Genomic DNA, 15,602 nt, shown 5'->3' with positions numbered 1-15,602 from the left:
CAACTTATATTGCAGACATTTATTTTTATATATATACTGTATATGATTTAAATGAAGATAGAAAATAAAATGTACACTGTCTTTTCTTGAAGAAAACCAAAATGTTTGCTTGTCAAATTCTGTGCAGGCTGACAATAAATACAGTTTAATTTATCCATGGAATCCTGACAGCTCTATCAGAAGGTTTTGAATGGAAAGAGATCAGCAAACATGATAGGCGGAGTCACTTTCACAAAAAGGCACAAAGATGACAGACAGCACTAAAGGATCTAGTATCAGCTGAGAGCAAGATAGGGTCTTCTGACAGTGAAAGACCTTTTGAGAGTATAAAAATAGAAGGCTCTTGATACACAGACACTGGGTCTATTTATCCTCATTTTTTTATTGGATCAAAAATGCATCTCATGTTTATCTACAGTTGGAATCACGAGGAGGCAACTGTTATTTTATTCACTTGGTATTTCATTTTCAGTTTAAAAATAGAGAACAGTAGATTTTCTTTTCTTCTGCAGACAATGCTGATTTGGGCTGAACCTGAAATAATATATTTGGTATGTCTGGGCATTGGAGGTAATGGTTGAGAAGGTGACAATAATGAATTAACTCAGATGCTAGAAATTAGTGATATATTGAAAGCATATGCAGGTGTTTAGCAGTATCAAAATTGGTTTCATTTATTTCAATAAACTTTTTGGTAAAATCTACTGGATAATTAAATCATCAATTTTTCTTAGGTCCCCAATCTTCAGCTAAATAAAGTGCTCTATTTAGAACTGACAGAGACAGGTTAAATCACTGCTTCTATTGGCACATATGGAGTTCAAATGACTGCTGCATGCATTACTGGCATAAAGGAGGTGAAAATAATTTTTCATTACTGTTATAAAATAAACGAACAAAAAAAAGAACAATTTGACACCGTGTTTGAGTGTGTGTTACTAATATAAAGGGATAACTCAATTAGTTACTGGTAGGCAAGCATGATTAAAAAAATAATCTTGTAATTTACTGCCTTATATGTTATTGCCTGCTGAAAGGGTAAAATCACCGCTCTTTGGGTTAAAATCTCTGTTTGTTTGTTGCTGAAGCCTTTGAAGAGTCACATCACAAATCTGTGGGTTGCTGTCAGCCGAAGAAGTAAACTCATTACTTTGTGGGTGTTACTGGAAGCCAACGGAGTTGCAAATCAATAAGAACAATAAGAAAATTATCTATTTGATCTAACACATCATACCATTTTCTTATTGGACTATTGTTTGCACATAACTATCTGTTTAAGCCCTGCAAGGGGTCAAATAATAATATCAGCTCTATTCACTGGCACTTCTGAGCTGAATATGGTTAGCCAATCACAAACATATGCGCATAGCCATCAAACACTTTTGTGGTGGTCCAGAGCTGACTTTAACTATGTCCTTAAAACCTTTGTGAGGGTTAAACAATTAGTCATATGCAAGTTTTATTGCACTCTGAAAATGTTCTATGCATTAGACCATTTATTGCATTGTTATGTCCCTTACAAAAAATTCACACACATTTTTCACTATGGGGTAGTTTTACCAAGCAGTGGATGATGCAATCTACACCGTAGTTTCCAGCTCGCCTGAAACTTAAGTTAAGAAGTAGCGATCATAAGACCGCTGCTCCTTAACTTGTCCGCTACCTTTTAGGTGGCGGACTGCAATCATCCCGATCCGATGCGATCAGGATGACTGACACCTTCTGCTAGCAGCCGATTGGAGGGAAATGTGCAGGGGGCGGCATTGCACCAGTATTTCACCAGAAATGCTTGTGCAATGTTAAATGCTGACATTATATGCTGTTGTCATTTAGCGATGCAGGGCAGACATGATTCACTGCAGCAAATCATGTCCGCCCGGGACTTAATAAATTGCCCCCCTACAAATCTACTTAGTTGTAAGACATTTGGAACTAGTTTAAATAATATAATTATTATTTATTTTATTTTTTTAAAAGCTAACAACATTGCAATCAGTTATCAAAATATATGCTAGCCCTCCAATATGCCTAAAGTTGACAGTTAATCAGAGATTTAGCCACATTTTATTTGTGCATACTCTTACATTGTCATACACTAATAATGGGCATTTTATAGGCATTTAGAGAAGCCTCCTCACCAAGAATTTATTTATCTTTTAAAATATATTTTATGCTGCAGATTAAAGGGACACTTTGAGATTATAATGTAACATGTAAATATGCATAGCAAAACAACTTTGCTACACACTTTCATTATTTATTTGGACCCATTTTTCCTGTAATTTAACCTTAAAATTAAGAACTTTCACATTATGAGGATTGGAAGTATACATGGCAGACTTCACAATCTTAACTTTGCCACATACCTGCCCCAATTGACCTCAAAAGAGATAATCAGATAAACTACAAAACAAAAAATAGAATACTAACAAAATGACAATAGCTAACTGTGCCCTTATTGACTTCTCCAAATAAGGCAAGTGGTTGGTGGAATTTGGCTATTGAAAAACATTTGCAGAAAACATTGTGTTAATGTACAGGTGGCCCTCGGTTTACATCGGTTCAATTTACAACGTTTCAGAATAACAACCTTTCTTTCCAGTCATGTGACTGCTATTGAAAACCATTGAGAAGCAGTGCATTTATTAAAATAGCCAGTAGGGTGGAGCTAGCCGCTTGTGTTGCAGCAAAGCCAAGCAAGCTGAAATTAATCAGTTTAACCAGACCTGATCTATCAAGCAGATTTCAAAGGAACAAGATCTTCTTGTCTATAAATCAGTCCAGATTGGAATGCATAGAAATAACTGTTTGCAGAAAAATGCAAGTGAAGTCTGTGTTGTGTGATTATTTTATTAGGTTTATAATGCTGTTTAGCAAATGTTTTTGTTCTTTTAACTTAGTTTAATTATATATTTTGTATTGTGTGATTATTTTATTAGGTTTATAATGATGTTTAGCATTTAAAGTCTTAATTTCAAAGCTTTAAAAATAATGTATTAGGTGTTACTTGTGACAATTTTGAGAGGGGACTGGAACCTAACTCCTTCACTTCCCATTGACTTACATTATAAACTGTTTTTTAATTTACAACGGTTTCAATTTACAACCATTCCTTCTGGAACCTAACCCCGGCGTAAACTGAGGGCTACCTGTATTCAAAACATATCACGTTTGCCTTGTAAGTTAATGTACTGCAAGACAGCAAAACATGTTGTAATGACAAGGTGTTTATTATCCTTTTAACTCTTTGGGGCCGATTTATGATAGTGTGAGCGGACATGATATGATGTAGCGTATCATGTCTGCCACACATTGATAAATGCAGACAGCCGGCATTTATCATTGCACAAACAGTTCTTGTGAACTGCTTGTGCAATGCCGCCCCCTGCAGATTTGGCCGCTAGCAGGGGGTGTCAATCAGCCCCATCGTATAGGATCGGGTGGATTGATGTCCGCAGCCTCAGAGCAGGCGGACAAGTTATCTTTAGACCGCTGCTTCATAACTGCTGCTTCTGGCGAGCATGAAGGCTCGCACGAAAGCAAGGGCATCAAGCTCCATTCGGCACTTGATCATTCGGCCCCACATGTCTGACAGAGATAGATGTAGCTGACCTCAATAGGGTAATATGTATCTTGTGCTAAATATTAAGCAGTTGGCATATAAGGTTATACATACCCAGTCCTTCTGATTCAAACAAGCATGTTTCACCAACACCAATATTTCTGCACCATGACAAGAAATTTGCTGTATTATCCCTTGCAAAGAAAGATCCAGATGCCGCATTGGTTCTGTAAGGAATCTTTTTTGATGGCAGACCCTGTATGTGGGGGAAATAAAAATAATATTTAAGTTTATGGTCACCACACTGTTCAATGGTAAACCTTGCTTTGCAAATGCTTTTAATTTTGGATTGTGTGGCACTCTCAGTGACATTATTTATTGTGCTTTTACATGTCTCTTAACTTTGAAAACCGTTAGGTAAATCTACAAGAAATAAACATTGGCAACAATCTCGATGTATTTGGTATGCAGCTTTTATTGCCCAACAGGTGTGTTTCTTGGTAAAAATACAATGGTAGCTGAGATATAAAAGTTCAAGGTAATTTATTTTAAAATAATTTGTCTGCCTGTTAGGGAAAATGTAGGCAAACTCGAGCAGCCATGAAGCAGTTCTGTAACAGTCCTAGCCTGTAAAGCAGCAACATTTGACAGCAACATTGTTTCCACCAAAAAAATAAAATATTTAACAGCAAGTATTGGTTTGTTTGTTTTTTGTAAGTATTTCTAACAAACTCTTCAGATCATAATACTTTTTTTTGTTACATAAACAGCAGGAACTGACCAGGGGAGACATAAAACTAGCCAGCAAAAATATCACGGGAGTAACATGAGAGAAGTGTATGCTCTCCAGTAATAATCATACAAGCATTGACCAGTGACAATCTACTGGGTGTTGGCGTTCTAAGCAAACCCATTGATTATTGTAGAACTCTAACGCAAGATGTAAACAGACATGATTTGGTAAGTAGTCCTAATGTTAAAGGAACAGTCTACACCAGAATTTAAATTGTTTTAAAAGATAGATAATCCCTTTACTACACATTCCCTAGTTTTGCATAACCAACACAGTTATATTAATACACTTTTTACCTCTGTGATTACTTTGTATCTAAACCTCTGCAAACTGCCCCCTTATTTCAGTTCATTAAACAGACTTGAATTCAGCAATCAGTACTGGCTCCTAGGTAACTCCACATGCATGAGCACAGTGTTATCTATATGACACACATGAACTTACACCCTCTAGTGGTGAAAAACCTGTCAAAATACATTCACATAAGAAACATAGAAACATAGATATTGATGGCAGATAAGAGCCATAGGCCCAGCAAGTCTGCCCGATATTGCCTAACAGTATAAACTTATTTAGTTTGTAGGATAGCCTTATGCTTGTCCCAAGCATTTTTAAAGTCTCCCACAGTGTTTTTTGCTACTACCTCTTGAGGAAGTTTATTCCATAAATCAATCACTCTTTCTGTAAAGAAGTGATTCCTCAAATTACTCCTGAATCTATTACCCTTCAGCTTGAGATCATGACCCCTTGTTCTCGAAGTTTCCATTTTATGTAAAATACCCACAGCGGCCTTCAAGGTCTAAAAAATTAGCATATGAACCTCTTAGGTTTAACTTTCAACAAGAATACCAACAGAACAAAGCAAAATTGCTGATAAAAGAAAATTGGAAAATTGTTTAAAATTGCATGCTCTTTAATGACCCCATCTACTAGGAGCATTCGCCAACCATAGCATGTAGCATTGTGAGCAGACATATGAGCAGACAGTAAACAAAAGAATACAAAATAAAGGGGGAGATTTATCAATAATGTGTATTAATGCGACAAAAAGAGGCATCTAATGTGCCACTCATCATCAATATGAAAGTACACAATTACACTAATATTTATAAAAAAAACCAATGATTTTTGCTGCGTCTAAAATGTTGCGATATATATATATATATATATATATATATATATATATATATATATATATATATATATATAATACAGGATAACTCCTGCCTAGCTTTGTTGAAAGCAAATAAAAGAGATGAAAGATATAGAAGAGTTGTAAATATTTTCTTAACAACATTAAAAAAAATATGGATCTACAAAAAATATAGATTGACATATTATGCCCCTTTTTTTAAGGCACAACTATTGTAGCATATGTTTTTAGTAATGTCCATGTGCATACAATGCAACTTAATTAAAATTTCTAATAATTTAATTGAAATACAATTTCAGTGGTCGGTATCTTATGCCTTTATTTTGGGGCACATATTTATCCCAAACTATGCCCTTTTTAAGGGTACATATTTTTTATAATTTAATATTTATTCATGTACTTTTTAAGGAGCAAGTTTTTGTGTGCATAATGCAACTCTATTAAAATAAACAAAAAATGTTTTTGCATGGGATGCAGCTAACATTTAAAGTGTTATCTTGTGTGTAGTTGCGATGGATAGATAGATGTAAAATTGAAAGTATCTCCTGTCTACTTGTAGGTGATTATAAAGAGCTCCACTAGTGTAAATCTTGGTATCATATTTCATATTTGTTCATATTATTAATTTATTTGACAAGTCAACATATGATGATCCTTTTTTAGGGCAGAACTGTTTTCAAACACTCTAATGTATATTTATTAGCTAGGTGTCTGTGAGTCAAATGCAACTTTATTGGTAATTACAAAAATATGTTCTGCTTAATTTAATGGTAGATGGTGTATGCCCTTTTTTGTGGGGGGGGGGGGCAAAAATGTCTTGAGGAATTTTTATTAAGAAAAAACTTGTCTGCCTTATATTAGGCTTGCCATCTAACTAGAGACAAGTTAAATAGTTACTTTTGATGTGCAAACAAAAGAGGGCACATTCTGATAAATAGTTGTGACATACAATTTGTTAGTTGCACAACTCAAAATGTACGTTGAACTTAATACAGGCAGTAGGCATTTCCATACCAGAAGGGCCAGATTACAAGTGCAGCAGTATTTTGCACTTCTGCTAGAGCGCTAACTCAGCTAGAATTAAGATTTTTGAGTTAGTTGGGTTGCAATTGTATTACAAGTTAAAAGTAAACTGGTTTTTCTCTAGCGGTAACCAGACTAGCGCAAAAATACAAACTTAGAATATTGTGTGTGCATTAACATATTCCCCCATGGAAGTCAAGGGAGAAAAAAAAAGTGGAAAAAACCTAATACCCCACTCTCGTGCAAACATGATCACATATTCTCATTTCCGCTAACCCGAGATGAAAATATGAATATTTTATATTTCAATGTTCTTTACATAATGTTCTATTTATTCATAAATACATGTTTCTACATATATATGATGGTATTATGGTACAATATATATTGATACCTATATATACAGATGATTATATATAGGTATAGATATATAAAGATATATTGGAATCTATTTATAAACACTTAGAACATATTCTCCTGGCTTTTCTCTGCGACTGGAGTCTTGTCGTTAGATTTCTAATGCTCACTTCAGCCAAGACTCTAAATACCGGCGTTAGAAAGATCCCATTGAAAAGATAGATAAGCAATTGGCATAGGGGGATCTGCGGTATGGAAAAGTCGCGGCTGGAAAGTGAGCGTTAGACCCTTTCCTGACTGACTCTAAATACCAGCGGGCGGTAAAAACCAGCGTTAGGACCCCCTAATGCTGGTTTTGACGGCTAACGCAGAACTCTAAATCTAGGCGTAAATTACTTATGCACAACACATGAGTATTTAGCTATGGATGAAATCAGAACTCTGATTTTCTGTGTTTGGATGGCAGCATCGTGGAGGCTTAAAAGGTCAGTAATTATATGTTTTTTTTAAAAAAATATTAGCACTGTTTTAATTCTGTTGCTATCCTTTGTTGGAAGTAGAATGCCATTTTAAAGTAAGTTCTATGTATTTTGCATGCCACTGTTTTCCTTTGTGCTTGCAAAATACATTGAAATGACATTGGTATTCTCAATCCCACAAACGATAGCAAGACATTTTTAACGGTTGCGCAAATTAGTGCATATCATAATGTTCTACATTGCATTCTCTTTCTAAGTTATGTTTGCCAATGTTAATACACCACATTGTTCTTTAATATGGTATTTCAAAAACACAGTTATCACTGACCATTTAAGCCTCCACAACGCTTCCATCCAAACACAGAAAATCAGACTTCTGATTCCAACCAGAGCTAAATACTAATGTGTTGTGCATAAGTCATTTACAGCTAGATTACGAGTTTGGCGGTATGAGTGAAAAAGCATTGTTATGCTTCATAACACTGCTTTTTCCCTAACGCCGCTATTACAAGTCTTGCAGGTATAGGTGTACCGCACACCTTTTTTGCCATCACGCAACGTCATTACCACACTTTAAAAAAAGTTCTTTTTCAATGGGACTCCCATAGCGCCGGTATTACGAGTATGCCTGGGAGGCCAAAAAGTGAGTGGTACACCCTATACTGACAAGATCCGTACCGCCATCTAAAGTCAGTAGTTATGAGTTTTACGTTACACAGCTGTACCATAAAACTCATAACTAAAGTGTTACAACGTACGCTAACACCCATAAACTACATAATAACCCCTAAATTGAGGCCCTCCCGCATTGCAAGCACTAAAATAAAATAATTAACCCCTAATCTGCCGCTCTAGACATCGCCGCCACTAAAAAAAACTATTAACCCCTATTCCGCCGCTCCCCGACATCGTCGCCACTATAATAAAACTATTAACCCCTAAACCGCCACCCTCCCGAATCGCAAACACTAAAATAAAATTATTAACCCCTAATCTGCCGTCCGCCCACACCGCCACTATAATAAATATATTAACCACTAAACCACAAGCCCCCAAAACAAAATATACTAAAATAAATTATTAACCCCTAAACCTCTGACCTCCCACATCACTAACTCTACATAAATATATTAACCCCTAACCCTAACTTAACCCTAAGCCTAACACCCCCTAACTTAAATATAATTAAAATAAACCTTACAATTATTAACTAAATTATTCCTATTTAAAACTAAATACATACTTACCTGTAAAAAAAAAAAACCTAATCTAACTACAAAATAACTAATAGTATTTCACAGGTAAGTTTGTATTTATTTTAACTAGGTAGACTAGTTAGTAAATAGTTAATAACTATTTACTAACTACCTAGTTAAAATAAATACAAAGTTACCTGTAAAATAAAACCTAACCTGCCTTACAATAAAAACTAACATTACAATAAAATGAAATAAATTAAATTAATAAAATACAATTTACTAAATTACAAAAAAAATAAACACTAAATTACAAAAAATAAAAAACCACATTATCAAAAATAAAAACAAATTATTCCTAATCTATTAGCCCTATCAGAATAAAAAGCCCCCCCAAAATAAAAAAAAAACATAGCCTACACTAAACTGCCAATGGCCCTTAAAAGGGTCTTTTGCGGGGCATTGCCCCAAAGAAATCAGCTCTTTTACCTGTAAAAAAAACAAACAAACAACCCCCCAACAGTAAACCCACCAAACACGCAACCAACCAATCTCTCTCTCTCTCCTCTCCTCTCTCTCTTCTCTCTCCTCTCTCCTCCGAAAGGGTGTATGTCTAATAATAAAAAGAATTAAAATAAATAAATCTTCACATTTTAAACAACTTTCAAAATGACTTCTATTGTCAAATTTACTTAATTCTCTTGTTATCCTTTGCTGAAGGTCCAACATTGCACTACTGGCAGCTAGCTGAAAGACAAATGTGTGCAGGCACCAATTATCAGCTAGCTCCCACTAGTGTAGGATATGTGCGTATTCTTCTCCAACAAGGGATACCAAGAGAACAAAGCACATTTACAACTAGAAGTGAATTTGAAAGTATTTTAAAAGTGCTTGCTCTATCTGAATCCTGCAACTTAAATGTTTACTTTCCTATCCCTTTAAAATATCCATTGTTTGCAAATAAATACATATGATACCTTGATTACATGTTATATTCGCAATTATTCCTGCTCAGAAAAATAATACATTTACAATATATACATATAGTCGTGTAAATCTACAGAGATATGACAGACAACATTGCTTAGAACAAAAAAAGGAACTTAGACACATGTACAGTGGGGCAAAAAAGTATTTAGTCAGCCACCAATTGTGCAAGTTCTCCCACTTAAGAAGATGAGAGAGGCCTGTAATTGTCATCATAGCTATACCTCAACTATGAGAGACAAAATGTGGAAACAAATCCAGACAATCACATTATTATTTGCATATTATGGTGGAAAATAAGTATTTGGTCAATATCAAAAGTTCATCTCAATACTTTGTTATATATCCTTTGTTGGCAATGACAGAGGTCAAACGTTTTCTGTAAGTCTTCACAAGGTTGTCACACACTGCTGCTGGTATGTTGGCCCATTCCTGTATGCAGATCTCCTCTTGAGCAGTGATGTTTTGGGGCTGTCGCTGGGCAACATGGACTTTCAACTCTCTCCAAAGGTTTTCTATGAGGTTGAGATCTGAAGACTGGCTAGGCCACTCCAGGACCTTGAAATGCTTCTTCATTGCCCAGGCGGTGTGTTTGGGATCATTGTCATGCTGAAAGACCCAGCCACGTTTCATCTTCAATGCCCTTGCTGATGGAAGGAGGTTTGCACTCAAAATCTCACAATACATGGCCCCATTCATTCTTTCATGTACACGGATCAGTCATCCTGTTCCCATTCTCCCAATCCGCTTCTGGCACTGCAGGAGTCCCTGGCGGCTTAGTGTGTTACTGATGGTAGCCTTTGTTACGTAGGTCCCAGCTCTCTGCAGGTTATTCACTATGTCACCCCGTGTGGTTCTGGGATGTTTGCTCACCGTTCTTGTGATCATTTTGACCCCACAGGGTGAGATCTTGCGTGGAGCCCCAGATCGAGGGAGATTATCAGTGGTCTTGTATGTCTTCCATTTTCAATTATTGCTCCCACAGTTGATTTCTTCACACCAAGCTGCTTGCATATTGCAGATTCAGTCTTCCCAGCCTGGTGCAGGTCTACAATTTTGTTTCTTGTGTCCTTCGACAGCTCTTTCTTCACCATAGTGGAGTTTGGAGTTTGAGGTTGTGGACAGGTATCTTTTACACTGATAACAAGTTCAAACAGGTGCCATTAATACAGGTAATGAGTGGAGGACAGAGGAGCCTCTTAAAGAAGAACATACAGGTCTGTGAGAGCCAGAAATCTTGCTTGTTTGAAGGTGACCAAATACTTATTTTCCACCATAATATGCAAATAAATTCTTTCCAAATCAGACAATGTGATTGTCTGGATTTGTTTCCACATTTTGTCTCTCATAGTTGAGGTATACCTATGATGAAAATTACAGGCCTCTCTCATCTTCTTAAGTGGGAGAACTTGCACAATTGGTGGCTGACTAAATACTTTTTTGTCCCACTGTAAATATGTTTGCAATACATTTCTGACAATATATATATATATATATATATATATATATATATATATACAGTATATATATATATGTGTGTGCATATGTGTTTGTGTATATATACATAATAAAATATGTATGTCCAATCTTAAAGAGAATTCTAATAATTCCCTCTCGACTTTGCCCCAAATGTGTCGCTACTTGCTATATTCGCAATGAGTACTGCTCAGAAAAAGAATACATTTACACGATATACAATAATGTGCTAAAGAGAAATGTATTGTTTGTGTGTGCGTGTGTTTTTATATATGTATATATGTCTGTAAATACATATACACACATATAAATAAATACATATGTACACACATTTAAACATATATAAATATATACATACATATACATATTTAGACATGTTTCTCTATTAATAACCTTTGCAGCCCTTTTTTTCTAACACCTAAGACCTCATATCTTTGAGCCTTTGTGACTTTTTAAATATTTTTATATATATTTATCTCACAGTGTTATTATGAATGTAACTGTACAATTAAATGTATTTTTGATGTTTTTTGTGCCACTTTTGTGTCATGCTTAGCCAGAGCTCTGAAGTTGCGCTAACCTAATGAGCATTAAATTTGATTGCATTTACTTTAATCTCATAATACATGCGCTATTTCCATTGAGCACAAAAAAAGACAAAAAAATCCAATATTGCTCGCGTGCAACAATTAGCGCGCCATGTAATCTAGCCCTAAGCTAGTAAAAAATGGAGATTGTCTCTTGTAACAGGTCTGTTATCATCAGGAATCGAGAATAGGGACTCTCCTGATTCCTCTGAGGGCAAAGATGTAGTTTGCAACTCAGAGTCCGTAGCTGTAGCTTCTAAAGTAGGCACTGAACTTAGCTAGTGGTGTACAAGTCAGAGAGTATAGCATAGTCAACGAAAGTATGGAGTACAGAGATTATTTGCAGTCTTCCTTAGTATTTAACGTATCAAAGGGTCTCTGTTATAGATCAGTGTATTTTTCTATCCATTTAAACACTCTATATGGACTGAAGTAGATCCTGATTGTATTCAAACTTTGACCAACATTTGAATGCAAGTTTATTTGGTTTTTATAATGGAGGTCTCTGTCAGTGGAGGTTTCTAAAACCTTATTATCGGGGCAAACACTCCTTGGTAGAGTTGCGGTTGTTCCCCAGGTGATGAGAGGATGGGTAAAGGCCTAGCTATGGGTGTTCCATGAACACGAGGGGGTGGCGTTGCAGATGTTCTGAGGGAAGAGACAGGTGGTACAGGGATGTGGTTCAGCAGTTGTGGGACATAGTACATTTTTACTTTTTACTCCTCCTCCTAAACCAATTTAAGGTTAAAAAAAAAAAATGAATGGGGGGGATTTTGCACCCCTTGCCCTTCCTAAAACTGCCACTGGTCCCTGTTCTTAAAAAAACAAAAGCTTGTGGAAGCGTATCCCTGTCCACCCTGAGTTACATGAAGTGTCTTTTGCAATCAGTAATAAAACAGTATATAACTCGATTCAAATTCAGTATTAACCTTATTTCATATATAGATACTTTAAATATGATTAAAGGGACATGAAACCCCCAAAAAATATATTTCATAATTAAGACAAAGCATGCAACTTAAAACATATTTTCCATTTGATTCTATTATAAAATATGATCCATTAATTTGTTATCCTTTGTTGAAGGAGCAGCAATGCACTGCAGGGAGCACACATAACACATTGAGTGATCCAATAACAAGAGACATATATGTGTAGTAACCAATCAACAGAAAGCTCCCAGTATGCCTTCAAGTGCTTAGAAATTAACATACAGTGGGGCAAAAAAGTATTTAGTCAGCCACCAATTGTGCAAGTTCTCCCACTTAAGAAGATGAGAGAGGCCTGTAATTTTCATCATAGGTATACCTCAACTATGAGAGACAAAATGTGGAAAAAAATCCAGACAATCACATTGTCTGATTTGGAAAGAATGTATTTGCATATTATGGTGGACAGAGGTCAAACGTTTTCTGTAAGTCTTCACAAGGTTGTCACACACTGTTGCTGGTATGTTGGCCCATTCCTGCATGCAGATTTCGTCTAGAGCAGTGATGTTTTGGGGCTGTCGCTGGGCAACACGGACTTTCAACTCCCTCCAAAGGTTTTCTATGGGGTTGAGATCTGGAGACTGGCTAGGCCACTCCAGGACCTTGAAATGCTTCTTATGAAGCCACTCCTTCATTGCCCGGGCGGTGTGTTTGGGATCATTGTCATGCTGAAAGACCCAGACACGTTTCATCTTCAATGCCCTTGCTGATGGAAGGAGGTTTGCACTCAAAATCTCACAATACATGGCCCCATTCATTCTTTCATGTACACGGATCAGTCGTCCTGTTCCCTTTGCAGAGAAACAGCCCCAAAGCATGATGTTGCCACTCCATGCTTCACAGTAGATATGGTGTTCTTTGGTTGCAACTCAGCATTCTCTCTCCTTCACCAAACAATTCTACTTTGGTTTCATTTGACCATATGACATTCTCCCAATCTGCTTCTGGATCATCCAAATGCTTTCTAGCATACTTCAGAAGGGCCCGGACATGTATTGGCTTAAGCAGGGGGACACGTCTGACATTGCAGAATCTGAGTCCCTGGCGGTGTAGTGTGTTACTGATGGTAGCCTTTGTTACGTTGGCCCAGCTCTCTGCAGGTCATTTACTAGGTCCCCCTGTGTGGTTCTGGCATGTTTGCTCACTGTTCTTGTGATCATTTTGACCCCACGGGGTGAGATCTTGTGTGGAGCCCCAGATCGAGGGAGATTATCAATGGTCTTGTATGTCTTCCATTTTCTAATTATTGCTCCCACAGATGCTTGCCTATTGCAGATTCAGTCTTCCCAGCCTGGTGCAGGTCTACAATTTTGATTCTGGTGTCCTTCAACAGCTCTTTGGTCTTCACCATAGTGGAGTTTGGAGTGTGACTGTTTGAGGTAGTGGACAGGTGTCTTTTATACTGATAACAAGTTCAAACAGGTGCCATCAATACAGGTAATGAGTGGAGGACAGAGGAGCCTCTTAAAGAAGAAGATACAGGTCTGTGAGAGCCAGAAATCTTGCTTGTTTGTAGGTGACTAAATACTTATTTTCCACTATAATATGCACATAAATTCTTTACAAATCAGACAATGTGATTGTCTGGATTTGTTTCCACATTTTGTCTCTCATAGTTGAGGTATACCTATGATGACAATTACAGGCCTCTCTCATCTTCTTAAGTGGGAGAACTTACACAATTGGTGGCTGACTAAATACTTTTTTGCCCCACTGTATGAGCCTACCTAGGTTCAGCTATCAACTAAGAATATCACGAGAACAAAGCAAATTTGATGATAAAAGTACATAGGAAATTTGTTTAAAATGACATGCCCTATCTGAATCATGAAAGTTTAATTTTGACTAGACTATCCCTTTAATCAATAAAAAAAAAAGTGAAATAAACAATTTAATTTACATGTATGTCAAACTACTATGTTTAGCTAATATATTGCACTTGATGTCATATTTTATCATTTTAATAACTTATTTTCCTTGTTGGAGGCACCACGACTATGCTGCAAATGTTTAATTTAAAATAATAGTAAATGTATCCAGATGTCATTTTAGGAGCTATTTAAATAGCTGAAAAAATATGAATTCTGTGTTTTCTTTAATTTTTCTTTTTTTATTTTTACTGTGGAGGTACTGAAAACCTTAGGAGCTTCTGATTTTTATACACGTTTTTAATTTTTTAAACAGTAAAACAAATTCAATTATATAATTTTGCAAATTCTAAAATTTCTTGAACTTTATAGTTTGGTGTTTTACAAAGTAAAGAAATAAATATATATATTATTAATAAAGAAAGTCCAATATTTATTAATTCTTTATTTTTAGGACTGGAAAGTATCTCACGTGTTTTCTAACAGTAGATCACAGAATAATAATTAGATTTCCATTTGGTAAGACTGAATTTTGTTGATATAGGATAGAATGTCCAACATTCCTCTGAAACAGCACTACCCACAATTTTAGGTCTCAAATTTCATGAAAATCATTCCCCTGACACCCTTCTTTTACAATCTTGTCTCGCTGATGTCGATGCATGTGGTTTAATACAGGATGTGAATGTGAGAGTGAAATAATATGATGTCATTATATAACAATCCTGTCAAGTTCACTTCTATAAAACTCCAGGGGTACTCAGTTTCGCTGGTGTTGTGAAATCAGAGAGAAATAACTGTTTTATAGGTTTCTTTTTCCAAATTATTTCAATGAATGAGGTTTGCTGATTCCCCCCTCTGTTTTAAAAGTTGAAATATTTTAAACATTTTCTCTGCTTTGAAGAGCTTTGAGATTCAAAAAAATGAATAAAACAAAAAATTTAAAAAATCACTGTACCAGTGGCATTTCTAAGAGGTTGCTAAAATTCATTATTCATTAGCCATGCATTTTCTAAGCCTGTTTTAATTTTTTACATTTAATTTGCTCTTAGCAAGATGAGACAAAACATGGAGAAAGGTGAATGGAGTAGAAATGTGAATATAAATGTTAAACAAAAGGGGGGGGGGATAG

At 35.9% G+C, this 15,602-nt stretch overlaps 1 protein-coding gene across 2 annotated transcripts in view; it reads right to left on the bottom strand.

Annotated features, from left to right (window-relative positions):
* GAS2 (growth arrest specific 2) overlaps window positions 1–15,602 on the bottom strand; it is a 463,160-nt gene that overhangs the window by 247,955 nt on the left and 199,603 nt on the right. For both annotated transcript variants that reach the window (XM_053720381.1, XM_053720382.1), the window contains one exon: window positions 3,677–3,818. In XM_053720381.1, coding sequence (XP_053576356.1) covers window positions 3,677–3,818 — 142 coding nt within the window. The remainder of the gene's footprint in view (window positions 1–3,676; window positions 3,819–15,602) is intronic.

Source organism: Bombina bombina, chromosome 7, assembly GCF_027579735.1.
Source record: "Bombina bombina isolate aBomBom1 chromosome 7, aBomBom1.pri, whole genome shotgun sequence".
In the NCBI taxonomy this organism is placed as follows: Eukaryota; Metazoa; Chordata; class Amphibia; order Anura; family Bombinatoridae; genus Bombina; species Bombina bombina.
Note: the sequence above shows the minus strand (reverse complement) of the source record. Positions and strands in the feature narration are given on the sequence as shown.